We start from the raw sequence: 16,307 nt of genomic DNA on the forward strand, positions 1-16,307 counted from the left end.
GGGACCCCGCAGCGTCGCCAAAGTGTAATTGCGAGTCGAGACTTCCAACTCCAAACGCAAAGGCCCCCATCTCCTTTAAATAAAAAAGAAAGAACTCGATATATATATATATATATTAACAATGGTTTGGTGATTAAAAAAAAGATTAGAAAGTCAAGTTGAAGAAGTTTGATTCCGGTGATTTTGTTTTTGGAGTTTTGTTTAACTGTTGGAAGGCTGATACTGGCCACGAATTAGAGCATTGACAAGCTTTTTCCGAGTGTAATTTAACTATTTATGTTGCACTCACGTCCTACTTACTCATGCGGTGGCTTGTTTTTTAAGATATGTCCCTTTATTAGCAAGAAAAGATTTGCACAAATAATACTTTGATTAGATGAACCGATAATAAGGCATCACCATGTTGTCGATGCGTCGTCCGAACAACCACATTAGGAATGTACACTCTTTCACGAAAATATTCCAAATAAATCCAATTTGCTCGATGGTCAGTGAATAATGATGATGAATGTAACATGACATAACGACCATGTTATGATGGTGCATAGTCATGTCTGTCTGTGGTAACATCATCTAACCCCAAGACATGATCCCGCTTTGGCAGGGCTTTAATAGGCACAAAGTAATCTTCTTCTGAGTTAGTTAGTTAGGTGCATTTGTTCAATGCCATACAACAACATCAACTTTGTTGTCCCACCAGAAATTTAATTGAATAATTGTTATCGACTCTTTCTCTCAACTGTACGACATTAATGCGTATATATAGGCCATAGAACTTAGAAGTGGCTTTTGTAACTTATACCGACCAACTGTATTTGTCGACCAAGTCTGGTTTCTCTTCCACGGATTTCACTTTGTATTTACTTTCTCAACGTTTTGGGTTTTAACCACATCCAACTTCCACCAAAAACTGGAAACATCTTATAATCTCAAACGGCTCAAGAATTATAATTAAAGGGTTCGTAAATTACACACCACAGTATGCGGGTGATTCGCTGACATTTGAAAGCCAGGTTTTGGAGATAAAACCTGATTTTTGCACCCAAAATCAAGTTTTCGGGTGCCCTCAAAACTGGGTTTGAAAAAAACTCAGTTTTGACAAACCAGGTTTTGTAAAAGTATTTCCGAAAGTAGTGTCCAGTTAGCCTAGATTGAGATTCCAGCTGGGTCCGGACATGCGGAGTCCGGTGCAAATCCGATGCCTTGAGCTTACCTTCATATTGCTAATCAGTCGTATATATTTCAATACATATAGATGTTGTTTGGAAGCAACAAGTGATCTAAAAGTCTAAGCAACTCTTCCCAAGCACGTCAAGGCATGAAGAGAAAAAACTTCAGCAAAAAGTTGCGTTTGTTCTAAGTGCCATCTCAATCTCTTCCTTCTACTTAAGCTCAAGAGTGCGCAAAGCAACCAGGCGGACACGCTATATATATATATATATATATATCTAAAAGAGGAAGAACCCAATCAGAAAGCTGAACATCCACCAAGGAATGAGATCAACGTCGTCTTATTATCTGAAGAGCATCCTTTCGAGAAATCAATTACCTCTCGGAAGAATGTTGCCTTCTAATCTTGCGACTCCTTTCAGATATTCCCACTCCTTTGCTCACAGTCAAGTGAAGAAGAGGCCTGCTGCCCAACAGGAGACAATGGGCGGCGAGACAGCTGAAAGTCATGGGATCGACCACATAGTGAAGTATGCTAATTTCTTTCATTTCTAAGTGCGAAACCATCGAGAACTTACGCGCGTCTTGGTTTTCTTAGTTAACCAGAATTGCTTTTGTTCAATGCAGCAACGGGCACAAGATTAGCGTGACACAGTTAGGAACTGCGTATGGCTCACCAAGAAAATTCTCCACCTGGTAGTGTCTTGCTTTATGTTTTTCTGATCAGATTGATCAAGTAAAATTGAATTCAGACCAAAAATTTTATCTCCTAGCTATTAATGTTATATGTGACCGGAACAAAGTACATGGTGAAAATGGCTACTTTGGTTCGGATACAAACTAAATCTAATTTTCATTTGCTGACTTTAACCCAAATCAATTCATTAGTATCTGAATAATCTTTTTTTTTTATATATATAGAATGTAGATGTATCTAAACCCAGACTTTGCTAGGATCTCATTTTTCATGAAGCAAAACTGAAAGCAAGCATCGGATTCAAATCCTTGTGAATTATTTATAGCTGTCAATCTTCCTGCTGTGGTACGTAAATTAATTCCACCTCTACATCAAACTGAACTGCAGGGTTCGGTGGCTGCTCGGTTCTATCGTAGTTATTATCTTCCCTTATTGGCAAACGAAATGGCAGAACTTTCTTAGAATAGAAGGTAAGCAAATTTGTGTGGCTACTTTCTTCTTACAGACTATAAGAACAGAAGGTTGCTTATGAAGTCAACATTGCTAGCAGTATCCACGTATCTGGGAAGTAAATTGGGACTATAGATCTTCAAGTTGAAAGGATTCAATACCTGTGGGTGTGTATGTCTGTGAGAGAGAAGGGTTTCCTTAATTACTTCTTGATCCATGGATGTGGAAATTAAAACCCGAAGAGCTTTCTACAACACAATCAGCTATAAATATATTGCATGTTGAGTGTTCGGTATATATTGGTTTTGTCAGGAGAAATAGAAGCTGTTGCAGAGAAGGTAGAAGGTGCAGTGGAGGTGGTGGAGAAGGTGGCAGCCGTAGCAGAGGAGGTATCAGAAGAGGTTGCAGAGTCTCTTCCTTCTGAGGGAAAGCTGAAGGATGCTGTCTTGTTTGTTAAACATGTGTCCGAAGAAGCCAAAAAAGAAGCAGAGTTGGCACTCAAACTCATCCATGAGGTAAAGCTCGGAATTCAGCATACGTGTATAATAATGTAAACTAAAAACCGGATTGTAGCCGCGTTTTTTCCTTTCCAAAATAAAAAATCGCAACTAGTATTGTTTGGTGCTTCTCAAAAAACAAAATTCTTATTCAATTTCCTGAATGTTTGAATGCAGGTGGCTGAGGCAAAGGAAGACGCGGAAACAATCATGGAACCGATTATTCATCAAGAGAGAAAAGACTGAAGCAGAGAAAGAGGGGGCAGTTCAAACTCCACAATTCTTAGTATTGATTTGCCAAATTATTGTATGATGACAATATTTGTAACATTGATATTCTCTATTTAATACGATTCTAGAGAGAGAGAGAGAGAGAGAGAGTGAATAAGTGCCGCCATGGACGATGCTCTGCGGCGGATCCGGTCTACCCGAGTCCGGTAGGATTCAAAAATTATGAATTATTTCACGCACGTCCATGCAGTGTTTCGCGACTGTGTTTTACTCCTACGTCCGACAAAGGTCACAGTTGATTGCACATAAATGTGGAACATGTTGTCAAAAGCTGAAGTCTTCTAAGTTTGAAACTGAATCTCTGGAGCTGGCTACATGAGATCCAAAGATCGACTCCCAACTGTTACACACTAAGAACCATTTCACACAGACATGCCTGAAAAGAGTGGACACTGGTGCAAATATCTTAGGTAGATAGACTAATATTTTTTAGTGTATGTTTTGACATTATTTGCTTAGCATAAAGTTTTAAAAAATGTTTGTTTTACATTGGGATCACACTTGCACCTATATCAAGATCTGCACCCATGTGGATCAAGACTCGTGCGCACTCTGTTTGGTATAAGACACTCAGAAACGTTTTGTTTTTACCTAGATCAGTTTGAATCCAATCTCTTTATGCATTTGCCAGTTGATGTACAAGTCGGTACACCTACATTGCACATGATCCACCTCGCAAGTCGACACGTATCTCATATTATCAATGACATAAGCTGCCCTGTCTGCACGTCAACTCCGAAACCATTGTCTTGTCTTGTTAAATAAACCAAGCTATCAATATTATATACATCAACTCGTTCACAAATTTGCCAGTTTGGTAATTGTTTGCTCGTATCTATGCTAGTTGCCGCTTTCTTTATATATTGAAAATGCGTGAAAGCAAATTTAGTTTCACATGTAGGATTAGCTGAATCGAGGTTCTATCACTTGTTGTTTCTCTTTTTCCCAGTCGGGCCAAGCTCCAGCCGATCTGAATACGAGCCATGTATGAAAAAAGAACATAGTGACATTTGAAAGTAAGGTTCTTTACTTAAAAACCCAAAATATATGTTCATTCCACCAACTTAAGGCACCTTATACGAAAAATGTATATCCTTTGTTCTTTACGAGGCAAGCTAACTGAGGTTGATCGAGTCAAGCATACGCAATTCAAGCTTGACCCGTTTAACCATTTGCTCAAACCCAACTACATTCAGATAAACATCAAAACTACATTAAAAAAAAAAATTAAGAATTCAGACCAACTGTTAATTAAGGAATTATACTTAAGATAAGCATCAGACAATTTGCATGTGCACCCTAATGTATGAAATATTTATAATCGCTATTGCTTGCTTTGTAAAATTTTAAAATAATGCAAAAACATCTATAATCCGTCCAGCTATTCGATATTTAGAAAAGGCTAGTTAAGTTAAGGATGTATCTTAGAAAAAACTACTATAACTGCTTATAAGTACATATACTATAACTAATTAGTACGAATGACATATTTTAACTTGGAAACGGTTCTTCCATCATCAAAATATAACAACTTTTAGGCCTGAACGTGATGTATGCTACAGTCCCTTGATTTCTGATTAATTAGGTCATTAAAATGCCTATTGATGTACTGTAATGAAGTCATGAACGCTATCCTCCTAATAAGCTAAGACAAAAAAAATCCAAAGTATTGGATATTATGCTGATTTATCAATGAAAGTCTTTTACAGAGGCAGAGCTACTACGCTAGGGGCGCCCAGTTGAAAAGGGATAAGTTTAAAATAGATTAAGGGGAAGCTGCAGTCATGAATCTACTCTAAAAATTGGGGTCTATGCATGCATAGACCATTGTAATACAATATTTTATGAATCTTTTACAACTATTTAGTCAAATTCATAGAACTAAGAAACTATTCCCATGGACAAATGGCATCGGAGTCCATGAACAGGAGGCATATTTCTTAATAATGTTAGTGGCGTCCATCCTTTTAAACCCTAAACCCTAAACCCTAATTTATGCGGCATGTGTGCGACAAAGTTTCTCAGCCTTGGGTAATTTATGAGCATGTGTGCGACAAAGTTTCTTAGTCTTGAGTAATTTATGCGGCATGTGTGTGCGACAAAGTTTCTCAGCCTTGGGTAATTTATGAGCATGTGTGCGACAAAGTTTCTTAGTCTTGAGTAATTTATGCGGCATGTGTGTGCGACAAAGTTTCTCAGCCTTAAGGCAATTTATGGGACATGAGTGCCACAAAGTTCTCAGCGTAGGGTAGTTAGTTTCCTCTGGAAGTATGTCGAATTAGAAAAAGAAAAAAAAAACGGCGGTGAAAAATAATTTTGGGAAGTATGACCCGGATCCAACCTAAATGTTGGGCCCATAGTCCTCCGCTAATTGTGGGAGTTATGACAAAATCCCTTTCCTCAAAAAGGCTTCTTTTTCGCGACTGATCAGTGGCTTAGTTTGCATAAGGGCGTGCTAGTCAACATCACGTACTGGAGAACACTAGCACCTTTTTTCTTTTTCTTTTTTTTCCTTTCCCCTCTTTTTTTTCTTTTCTCTACCTTTTTTTTTTTTTACAATAAGTTAATCTCGCTAGCCTTTTATGTTTTTAGATAAGAATATAAGGGCTGGAGAAAAGTTTTAAAAAATTATAAACTAATGACGCACGTCATGCAACATATGCTTTTGGAAATAATTGATGTTCACTTGTTTGGCACACTGTTGCTCTTCTTTTTTCATGAAAGTTCGGTACCCATTAAATTAAATTACGGAGACCCTATCGAGATCGTGCATGGAAATAAGTTAAAATTTGGACCACCCTTTTCTGCCTTTTCTCTTTCGTTATGCTATTCTAAGCTGCTGTGTAGAGAGGGCCTAACTTTATCGAGGGTGGTTTTCAAAAAACGTCTGCTTGGCTTGCTTCTCGCGTTTCAAATCTGCACTGGAGTACTTGTAATTTTAATTAGTGTTTAATTTTCCTTCGTCTGTGGAGCTTTCTTCTTCTTTTGGAGTTTTAGATATGCTTTTAATTACGATCTATATGATTGAAATGAATTCCGAATGCAGTCGTCGGAATTTAGATCGTTGACATTCCACCTTCCATGTCCGCTAGTTGGGTTATTTTTCACGGTCAGGAGTAGAGCCAAGGGAGTCGGCAGGGGGCATTGGGTCCCCTCAATTTTTTTTTTTTTTAATTTACATGTAAATTGTTAAAAGTTTTCAGTTATCTGATATAAAAATTTTGAAAGTATAATTCAGCCCCCTTCATAAAAAAAATTAATTCTTAGCTTAGCTCCCCTCTTGAAGATAGTTACCAAAAGACCTCACATAATAATGGCTCAGGTTCTAATGCCCAAACATTTTGTTATTTTGCACCTTTAGAGCCCATTTGGTCCCACAGTTTTCCTTTTCCCCATCGACAAGAAAAAGTAAAAGATGGCAACACCCCAGATCAGATGAAGATCGATTCTTCGTTGCCGAGGAAAGTGTGAGTCGCACGATACACTTTTCTCACCAACCTATTTCGATCCTTGTTCCATTAAATGGTCGAAAACTTTAGTTTTTTTTGCGAGATTTTGTTTTAGGGGGCTTTTGATGGCCTTGAATTTTAATTACACCTCAAACTGAAATTGGAACGGAGTTTCTAGTTTTAGGTTTCCTTTGTATTTGACAGCCTACAATTTTGATACCAAAAGGAATTAAAACTGTAGAATTGACAAATTGAAAACATCATCGCATGTGCCCCAAAGACGGATGGGAAAAAAATTTAAAATTCCAGAATCATAATTTCACCCCTCATTATAGAATCACAAATATTCTGGTTCTAGAATGAAGCTATAATTCTGTAACGAAAATTTTCTGTTTGATTTGATGACACAATTCTTATTTTATCGATAAATGAGAATTTTTATTTTAGAATTCCATGATTTCTGGCTGTTCAACAAGAAATGGTGGAAGAGAAGAGAATGACTCTTTTAAGAAATTGAAAAAAGATAATTAGCCAAACAGATACAGATGCAATGGTTTTCTCAAGCGATTCCCGAAACGAACTATGCATGCGAATCAGCCAATTTTTTACTAGGCATTCGAATATAAATTATTGGGGTTGCGTTTGTGCAAACTGAAAAGGGGGAGGCCCGATTTTAAATTTGAAAGAGTTGAGTGAAAAGTCAGATGAGCATTTGCTGCGATGTTGTGGGTTCTGATTCGCGACGGGGAGTCTGAAAACGAAATATAAAAATCACCACGAAAACCTAATAATAACGCATTCCCTAGTTAAACTTGGGCGTTACATCATCAGCACATTTAGAGAGAGAGAGAGAGAGCCAGAGGGGCCTTTTAAGCCCCCATTAAATGCTAGAAAATCCACAGTTTCTGGAATTGGATTCCTGATCATCTTTTGGAGTTTCTGATCAGGCCGCTTCTTGCCCTCCTCAACACCACGGATTTCGGGCCCTGATGCTCTCAACCTTAGCTTCTAATTGATTCTCGTCTTTGTGATTTTCCTTTCATATGCAAGTACCGTTATGGATGAGCTAAATGAAGAATGGGAAGAGAAAGAGCAGGGAAGAGAAAAAGCAGCAGAAAAAGAAGAGGAAGAAGAAGAAGAGGAAGAGGAAGAAGAAGCATCGTGGCCTCGATGGCTGAAGCCTCTCCTCCAAACGACCTTTTTCACCAACTGCAACTTCCACGGTGAGCCCAACAACATGTACTGCCTAGACTGCATGAATGGCGCTTTGTGCTCCTCTTGCCTCATCCCTCACAGAGACCATCATTTCATTCAGGTCTCTCTCCCTCTTTCTCTCTCTTTTTCTCTCTTTCCCTGCGAATGCACCGCCTTGCCTAGGAAAGTGGGATGAGTTGGGATATTGCATTTTGGAGAACAATGCAATTTCCTTGAATATTAGTCCACTTTTTTTTATATAACTTGACAGAAATCGGGGACTCCCTCAATTGGAAAAGAGATGGCTTTCTGTGCATCATTCTGTTTCCTTTCTTCTTTTTGCTTTTTCTCTGCCTAATAAATGTAACAGAGTTGTCGGCTGATAGAAATTTAGAGTATAATTAACGACATTTAGGCCGTGAACAATGCAGATCAGACGGTCATCATATCACGATGTGATTAGGGTATCCGAGATCCAGAAGGTGCTGGACATCTCCGGGGTGCAGACCTACGTGATCAACGGCGCAAGGGTGGTGTTCTTGAACCAGAGGCCGCAGCTCCGGCCAGCCAAAGCCGTCAGCAACACCTGCAGGATCTGTGACAGGAGCCTTCTTGACTCCTCTTACTATTGCTCTCTTGGTTGCAAGGCAAGTCTCTCTCTCTCTCTCTCTCTCTCACCACATTAAACCCATGCCTCCTCCCACAATCTCTCACTTTTTTCACTACTTTTGCTTGAGCTTTCTTTGTGGGTTGTTGGAGGCACATTCTTATATTGGTTTTCCAATTGAAGATCACCGGCACTTCAGGCAGCCATCGACGAAAACAGTCACCACAGCGCCATTCGGAGACCGGGGATTCTTCGTCCGGCTGCCGGAAAGTTGAATCGGCAACGGTGCCGTCTTCGGATTCAAGGAGAGAGAAAAGAAGGAAAGGGACTCCTCATAGGGCGCCCATGGGATGTTGCTAATGCATATGGAGTGAGAGAGAAAGCGAAAGATGGAGAGAGAGATGTATGTCTAAAACTGTATCGTAAAGAAAAAATAGTGGAATAAGCAACCAAAAGATAAGTGGGTTTGTAGATTCTAATTGTAAATCTCCAGCACAAAAAAGAGACGTGGGATTGAGAATTATATAAACAATGCAAAGGATTAATTATGGTGGCGTAGTTCCGCTTTCTGATATTTAATCTTTCCTCAAAGTGTGATTAATTCAGCATCATCTTGTTCGCATGCTTCCAACTCTCGCACGCACTGAGAATGAATGGGGAGGAGCAGAAGCACGTGCATGCATGTGGGTGGACCATTGTTGTTGAAGGCATTCTCCTTTTTGCTCTGCTTTTCATTTCATAATCTCTCCCTTTCTTCTTTCTCCTTCACCTTTTTCTTTGGTTATTGTCATCGTTATCTCGTTAATCAACGGACTATATAAAAAGCACAGTGTATGCCTTTCTCTTCACTTAAAGGTTAGGCGGCTTTAGATCCCTTGAACCCTTCCCAGTTTAAGACGAAATGTTAAGAACTGAACACCTGCAGTATAACTCTCTTGCAGTAAAATTAAGCCAATTAAAGCATTAAAAGGAAGAGGAATTCTTGCAGAAGATAATAGAGCGGCTTTTCGCAACTAAGAATTAAAAGATAAAAGGTTTAATGGGCTCGGGCCATGATCTGAATTTTGTTTGCGCCCACAAAGAAAAACCAAAACTCGGACAGAAAAAATGTATACCAACATTGCTTTTTTTTTTTTTTATAAAAAAAAATAAATAAATTGCGTGCAAATGCTGAAAACGTCAGATATTAAGTAATTTGAAAGACAATCTTCCTTCAATAAAATATAGAGCTCGCTTTTGCAGGCTTGGCTTCCAATTAGGGCGTCAAACCGATCGGTTCGAGTTTGGGACAGCAACAATGGATTAGATGCCGGACGGAGTGGAATCTGATGCACCGGAATTGATCAAAATACTAAAACCAGATCCGACCACTTGCAACCCTAATTCCATTAAACACTTATCTAAGGCATTGTTGTTGAGAAGAGGAATGAAGATGGAGATAAGCAGCTAGTTATCACATTTAACTCGTTGGTCCCGCAGGTCCTTGCGGCCAATTGGACTTAAAGTTCTCTTTGATGGCAACACTGCATAATGGAGGATGGAGGAGCAAGCAGGTGGGCTCTAGCTTGACGTTTCCTGCTTATACTTTATAATGATATGTTGTTCTCTCTCTCTCTCTCTCTCTCGTAATTTATATATTTGTGTGTTTTTGTGTAATATTTCTAAATTGAGGTAGTCGAAGTTTGGTGGAAGGGAAAAGCAAAGCTTGCCAACTTCAGTTTGCTGCACATGATCTTCTTTCTAGGTTTAGGGTTGCACAATTTGCCAGCAACCCATGTGCACCATTCAGCTTATGGTCAACCCTCTGTCTCTCTCTCTCAGATTTCTTCAATATTGCATGATCTTGGCAGCCATGCATCATACTTGTTTGATTCCTGTGAATATGTGATGTTAATGATGGAATGGGCTACAGCATGGGCTTGTGTGGTAGGTCGATAAACCTGCAAATAGCTCAGAACTAGAAGCTATTACTTACTCTGCAGCTTAGCTTTTATACCGTCCCGATTCTGCAAAATCTTCACACCAAAGGGGACCAGCGTTAGGTGCAGGTCCCTGTGCTCCACATAATATAATATGCACTGTTTTGGAGAGCAGAGTTTCGAACGAATTTATCATCGTATAGAATGTTTAGTGAATCAATGCAAAAACTCCAGAATCTCTACTTGGAATTTTATAAATATCCTCTGGGGCTGTTTACCATAATTCGATTTCATTGCCGAAGAATACTATTTCTGTCTACCATACCTAGTTTGTTCACTTGATCAAAATTCATACAGTAGATCCGGTGTTCTCGAGTCCATAGATGGTAGATTGAGAACCATACACTTAGTTTTAACCTTATGACTAAACAATACATGCAGCTTCTTCTTACCATCTTACTCTTTTTACAAATATTTACCAATTGCCGCTCCCAACTCCTTTTTATGTGTAAAACTCTAAAAGCTACTGAGAAGACATTTAATGTTCACAATTCGTTGGCTTTTGAGCCGAGAAGCACCTCTCCCTCCATCAAAAGTATTCAAATCCCTTAACACGCAAGAATTCATGAGTGAAGCGGATGGGTCAATTTTGAGTATCGTGTAGTTCCACTAAGCATATTATTATAATTATAATTGCTATTGTTATTCTTATAAAAAATATTGGTTGAGATGAAAGCGCATGCTTCCCATTGAACTTTTGAGCTGGACTACAGCATCTAAGTCAGATGGGTGAGGGTCTCTTGGCAGTTGGTCGAAAAGGACCGGACCATGGTAGTTAACTTAACTTGCTGCGCTGTCCGGGCTCCCCCAATTCTACCTGTGTCCCTTCCTCAAGTCTGTCGGAGAGGACATATGGTACTTGTAAGCTATAGAAATGTAAAAAATCTTAATTGTAAAATGTTTGATATACAAACTCATGCTAAGTATGCTAGAAATATATAAATTTATAATTAATTACAGAAAACTGATTACCTGTTTGAAAAGTTCGCTGGAACATGGTATACTTTTTATATCTAACAGGTGAAGCAAATAACACTTAAATGTGAACGATCCAATAGTTATTGGCCTTTTTGCTGATAAAAGTACTGATCAGGTGACATAGGCCACAATTCGCAGCACATATTGACTTTGTCAACAATTTGGCCTAATAAATTGGGCAGCCAGAGCTGAAAAGTTCGCCGGTGAAGTCGTAAAAGACAAAGATATTGGGAATAATTTCTTGACAAGGTTCAAGTCAGAAAAGAAACCTTGCTTTTTTTTTTTTTTGTCAAGAAAATGGATTTTCCTGAAAATTAAAGTACGCAGGATGCATGAAGAAATTAACTAGGATGTGGTAGACCAAAGTATGCTTTGGCAGCACTTTTAATTTAAGGAAAAGTACGTAAATTAAGAATTGATTCTAAAAAAAATCAACAGACAAAGAAATATATTATTATATGCACATGTAAAGTATATTAAGGAAAATAAATTTCAAACTGCCTTACATGAATTATGTCGAAATGTCTCAATGACGATCTTTCCTCATGAGCTGGTTGCTTTCTCGCTGCTGAACATTCGAAATCGATTACACATAAAATAGTTACAAGAATCTAATAATGGAAAATAAAATTATTTCAAACCAAGAATGCTACACCCAAAAGGGTCTGTTGTTGCTGCCATGAAGAAAATTCAGGCGCAGGTTTTCTTTTGAACTTACCAAAAAAGAATAGATTTAACAAACTAATTATCAATCTGTCCGTGTGCTATATGTAGACCATTGGTAGGCAAAAAATGATCATTATACTTTCTCATAAACATATTTGCTTCCATCATGATTAAAAGTAAAAGTAGTATCAACTCAACTAGTTAATATTGCCTCTGAAACAAAGTACGAAAACATTGTTATTTAACAAAGTTTGTGAATCACAAGAGGACGATGAAAGCATTGGAATCCCACTTATTAAAGCGCCCAATCAAGTGCGAAATGCGGCCCCCATACGGAAAGATGAAATAGTGACCTGATAGAGTACTCCCACTAATAGTTCTCCAAGGTTTTTTATTCAAAAAAATAAATAAATGGTAGTCCAAGGTGCGTATATATAGCGTCGCCTGCCATGCAAGGCAGAATATTGAAAGCATTAGTTCACCTGTTTCCTGAAAAAAGAAAAGACCAATAGACTTTTTTTTTTTTTTTAAATTTAGTACATAAGAATTCAAAACTGTTTCCGTTTCTGTGCATGCATGTTTTTGTGTATGCACGTGGTTGTGTTTCTGCATGCTTGAGAGAATTGCATGTGTTTGTTTTTTGGAATTCAATAACATCCTTTTGCTCGGTTTCTTATGGCATGAAGGGTGCCTAGAATCAAGTGTAATGCGCATACTGCCATGCACAAATAATATTATTTCACGCTTGTTTGGATGGGCGTTGCCTAGAATTTCTAAGTTGAAGGAAGCCTAGGATTAAGTACTTGTGTGCTTTATGTGTGAGTGTCTGCATGTGTTAGAGAGAGAGAGAGCGATTTGTTGCTCTGTTATACTCTTCAGCGTGTACATGCAACTCAAGTTGCTTACTCCTTGGATGATTCACTTTAAAGGCATGCAGGGAGGCATGGTGCTAATGCATAGAACCAAGTGAAGTGCACAAATTTCCGCAGATATATATTTTATACTTGGCCAGGAGGGTGGCCTGAGATCTCTATGTTAAAAGGAAGTCTAGGATTAAATGTTACTCGGGGTTGTGTGTCATTTACCATGTGGCCAAAGTAACAGTTTCATGTGAGACCCAAGAGTTGTACATTGAAGAACTACACAGCAAGCATCGTCACAAATATTGTTTACAGGTTTTAAAAGCAGGGATGCTTTTCTTAAGTGCAATACGGTAATAAAAATGAAATGCAGTAATAAGAAATAAAGAAAAATAAAACATGGAAAAGGAACATGTTCTTTATGTGTCTTTTATATTTTTAAAAAAAGAAGGACCCTTTTTTAAAAGGGTTTTATGTGACAATAGAGTAAGCACTCATCAAAGTGCACAAATTTCCCTTTTCCCTTTTCCTCTTTGCTTGTTGGGTTAGGCCAACGCCCACCACTTCACTCCCTTGCCGCTAGCTTCATATAGTTGCGCGTAAGCAAGCAAAGTTGTTGGCCTTTTGCTAACCACATTTGATTGTTAATTCGAACAATTAAAACAGGAAAAAAAAAAATCATCCCATCCTGAGGAGAAAACATATATCGAAACTTCCTTCTGTACCAAATGTGACAGTCAAATTCGTATAATATGCAGCGTAAGGAGACAAACTGATCCGTCAGGTAAGTACACCTCAAAAAACCATCAAACGCTGTCCACTTAAGATTAGGTAAGCCTTTCAGACTATTTGTGCGTTGATCTAAAAAAGAATTAACAAGAGCCTCTGTTGTTTTAAGTCTGGGCATCTGGCTGGCCCGGGCCCGGCAAGCAAGGCTCAATAAAGTTGGGTTTGGGTTGGCCCAAAGCTTTTGTCGGGGGCCCAAGCCCGGCCCACTTAGTTATCTAGTCAGACCTGACCATCAACTTTATACATGTCGGGTACCCGGTTTGATATCCACTTATATTTGAAACCCTTAACATCTGTATTTTAATATCTTAAAAATCCTTAACAAGGTGCTGAGAGTTTTTAAGAGTGTTATCAACGACATATGAAGAGTTTCTAAGGATGCCATCAGCGACACGTGAAAAGTATCTAATGGAGTCATCGGAGATGCACCAAAAGCTTTTAAGTAAGCCAATTGCTAGAGTCATATGCCAATGAATATATATATATATATATATATATATATATATATATATATATATATATATGTGTGTGTTTTTCTTTTTTCTTCATTATGTATGCAAGTTGCCCTGAGAAGCGTTGTCATATTCACAATTAATTGGTATTTCTATTTTCGATGTTTGTTTAGCGATTCCAATAGTTTGGTATGTTTTTTTCTTTTTTAGTTTGAAGTTGTTTTTAAGTGTGATTAGTTTATTTTTTTAGAGGTGATTTAGAATTTTATCTAACAAATTTTTCTATGTTTATCAAACACTTGAAATATTTTGTTGAAATGTTTTCTGGACTTACCAAACACAATCAGAATCGGTGGAAAAAAAATTTCATTCTACCATATTCCAGAAATGTTTTTCATGTTCTGGGTGCATCAAACACCACATTTTGTCATGTTTATCAAACACTTGAAATATTGCAGACATATTTTCTGGACTTACAATAGGCGACCTCAATCGGTGGAAAAAAGTGTCCTTCCACCTTATTCCAGAAATTTTTTCCATGATAAAAAATCCGTGGACTTCTTTTTGGGTGAGTCAAACGCATCCTTAGTGATTAATGTAGACCATTTGTGGAGATGGCAGACTGGATAAAAATGTCGGTCAGCTAAACGCCATCAATGAAATGTGAAATATTGCTTAGAGGCATGCATCATAAGTAGCAGCATGTTATTCAATTTACAAGGGCAAGTTTGTAGCGCTTAGGAGGAAAATGCACAAATTTGACAGGGTTTCCAGGTCTTCGACCTCAAACTGAATATTCATGAACAAACATGAGTTTCAATTATTCTTTTTAGTATGGATGCTTTGAGGAGTGTCGCATAGCTGCTTGAACTGATGAACCGACGAAAGTTCGATTTTGTAAGTGGTGTTTTTCTAAACTCAAATCAAACCATAGATGTGCGAATCACCACGGAAAAAATCAATGTGTTTTAAGCTTGAGAAGAAACCCCTTCCTGCGCAGTTGGTTTGAAGTTTGAACAAGTTTCATAGACAATAGGGAAAATGTTCTGATTGCTTTCATAGCTGGTCTGCCGAAAAAGAGAAGGCTGCACCGTCCATGCATGAGCCTCTCAAAAATTGTTCCAAATCTCTGAATAACTTCTTTAGGTTTTAACTTACGCACATGCGGTACAGATTTTCTGGACTTTTTGTCGGACTTGAGGACCAAACTGCAAATCCTGTACTTTTTAATCCACTCGAAACAAATGCTCCTGTAATTAAACTTTCTCCGAAAGAGTTGAAAGTCACCACAGCAGATGAAGACGCTGTATTTAAGAGCTTTACACGGAGAGCCTTGTCATCTTATGAAGAAAAGAAAGAAAAACGAAACTGTACGTGATGGTGGTGGAGCCGTGGAGGTGAAAGAGACGGGCATCATCCCTCACCTCACCTTTCAGTTTGTCCTTTTCCTGTATATGAACAAAATTTTCATGTTGCAAGAGAAGGGAGAGAAAAGAAACGGATCGAAGACAGGAAGGAAAAGAAACAAGAAGTGACATGGGGTGTTGAAGTCTGTGGGTGCTTGCCCACAGTTTCTCTTTTCAGTTGATGAGCAGAAATAAACATGAGCTAGTTGCAGCAGCACTTGCATGAAACAAGCACCTCAGTTCGGCCTTCCATGTTGATTGGTGGACAGGGATTGAGCAGCTTCGTTCATGGATGAAAAATTCATTTGGGAAATGGCCCAAACTTAGAGGCTGTTCAGCTACAGTCCTAAAGAATGTTACTGTTGCCAGACGGAGTCCTATCTACCATCTTGATCTAGGCGCTACATCAAGGGGTCGTTGGGCAATGTTACTGTTTCCTGAAAATTTTAAGAATCTGCTCTAATTTTTAAGTGCAAAGTTAATATGACAGTGTTCTATATATTTGTGTCAATTTTAGGGCACATATATGAATCCTGTTGTTGCTAAATGGGTACTAAATGCACTTGAATATGTTCATGTTTCCAAAGAATTCTTTTAAGAGTACCCGCATGTTATTTTCTTTTAAATTCAAGGGGCCCAGGCTGGGTCTCACCTTCACCTTCACCTTCACCTTGCCGAAAGGCCCAATAGGTATTCGACTCCCATAATCCATCCACTCTTTGATTGGAAGCTTACATGGGGCTCCATTCTTTAATTTTTTCCATACCACTTGCGCTCCCAAATTGATATTTTTTATATTAACAAAAACAATTTTTTTCATAG

General features: G+C 38.4%; 2 protein-coding genes across 2 annotated transcripts; both read left to right on the forward strand.

Moving 5' to 3' along the window:
* The first annotated feature begins 1,453 nt into the window (after positions 1 to 1,453).
* LOC116259199 (uncharacterized) lies at positions 1,454 to 3,268 on the forward strand. Its single transcript, XM_031636884.2, has 5 exons — positions 1,454 to 1,700; positions 1,798 to 1,866; positions 2,255 to 2,337; positions 2,630 to 2,832; positions 2,992 to 3,268. Exons 1-5 carry the CDS (start codon positions 1,495 to 1,497, stop codon positions 3,058 to 3,060), a joined length of 630 nt encoding a protein of 209 aa, XP_031492744.1. The 5' UTR covers positions 1,454 to 1,494; the 3' UTR covers positions 3,061 to 3,268.
* A 4,079-nt stretch (positions 3,269 to 7,347) lies between these two features.
* On the forward strand, positions 7,348 to 8,934 carry LOC116259036 (protein RGF1 INDUCIBLE TRANSCRIPTION FACTOR 1-like). Its single transcript, XM_031636630.2, has 3 exons — positions 7,348 to 7,869; positions 8,180 to 8,395; positions 8,539 to 8,934. The coding sequence occupies exons 1-3, from the start codon at positions 7,612 to 7,614 to the stop codon at positions 8,713 to 8,715; spliced, it is 651 nt and encodes a 216-aa protein (XP_031492490.1). The 5' UTR covers positions 7,348 to 7,611; the 3' UTR covers positions 8,716 to 8,934.
* The last annotated feature ends 7,373 nt before the right edge of the window (positions 8,935 to 16,307 follow it).

Source organism: Nymphaea colorata, chromosome 8 (assembly GCF_008831285.2).
Source record: "Nymphaea colorata isolate Beijing-Zhang1983 chromosome 8, ASM883128v2, whole genome shotgun sequence".
In the NCBI taxonomy this organism is placed as follows: domain Eukaryota; kingdom Viridiplantae; phylum Streptophyta; class Magnoliopsida; order Nymphaeales; family Nymphaeaceae; genus Nymphaea; species Nymphaea colorata.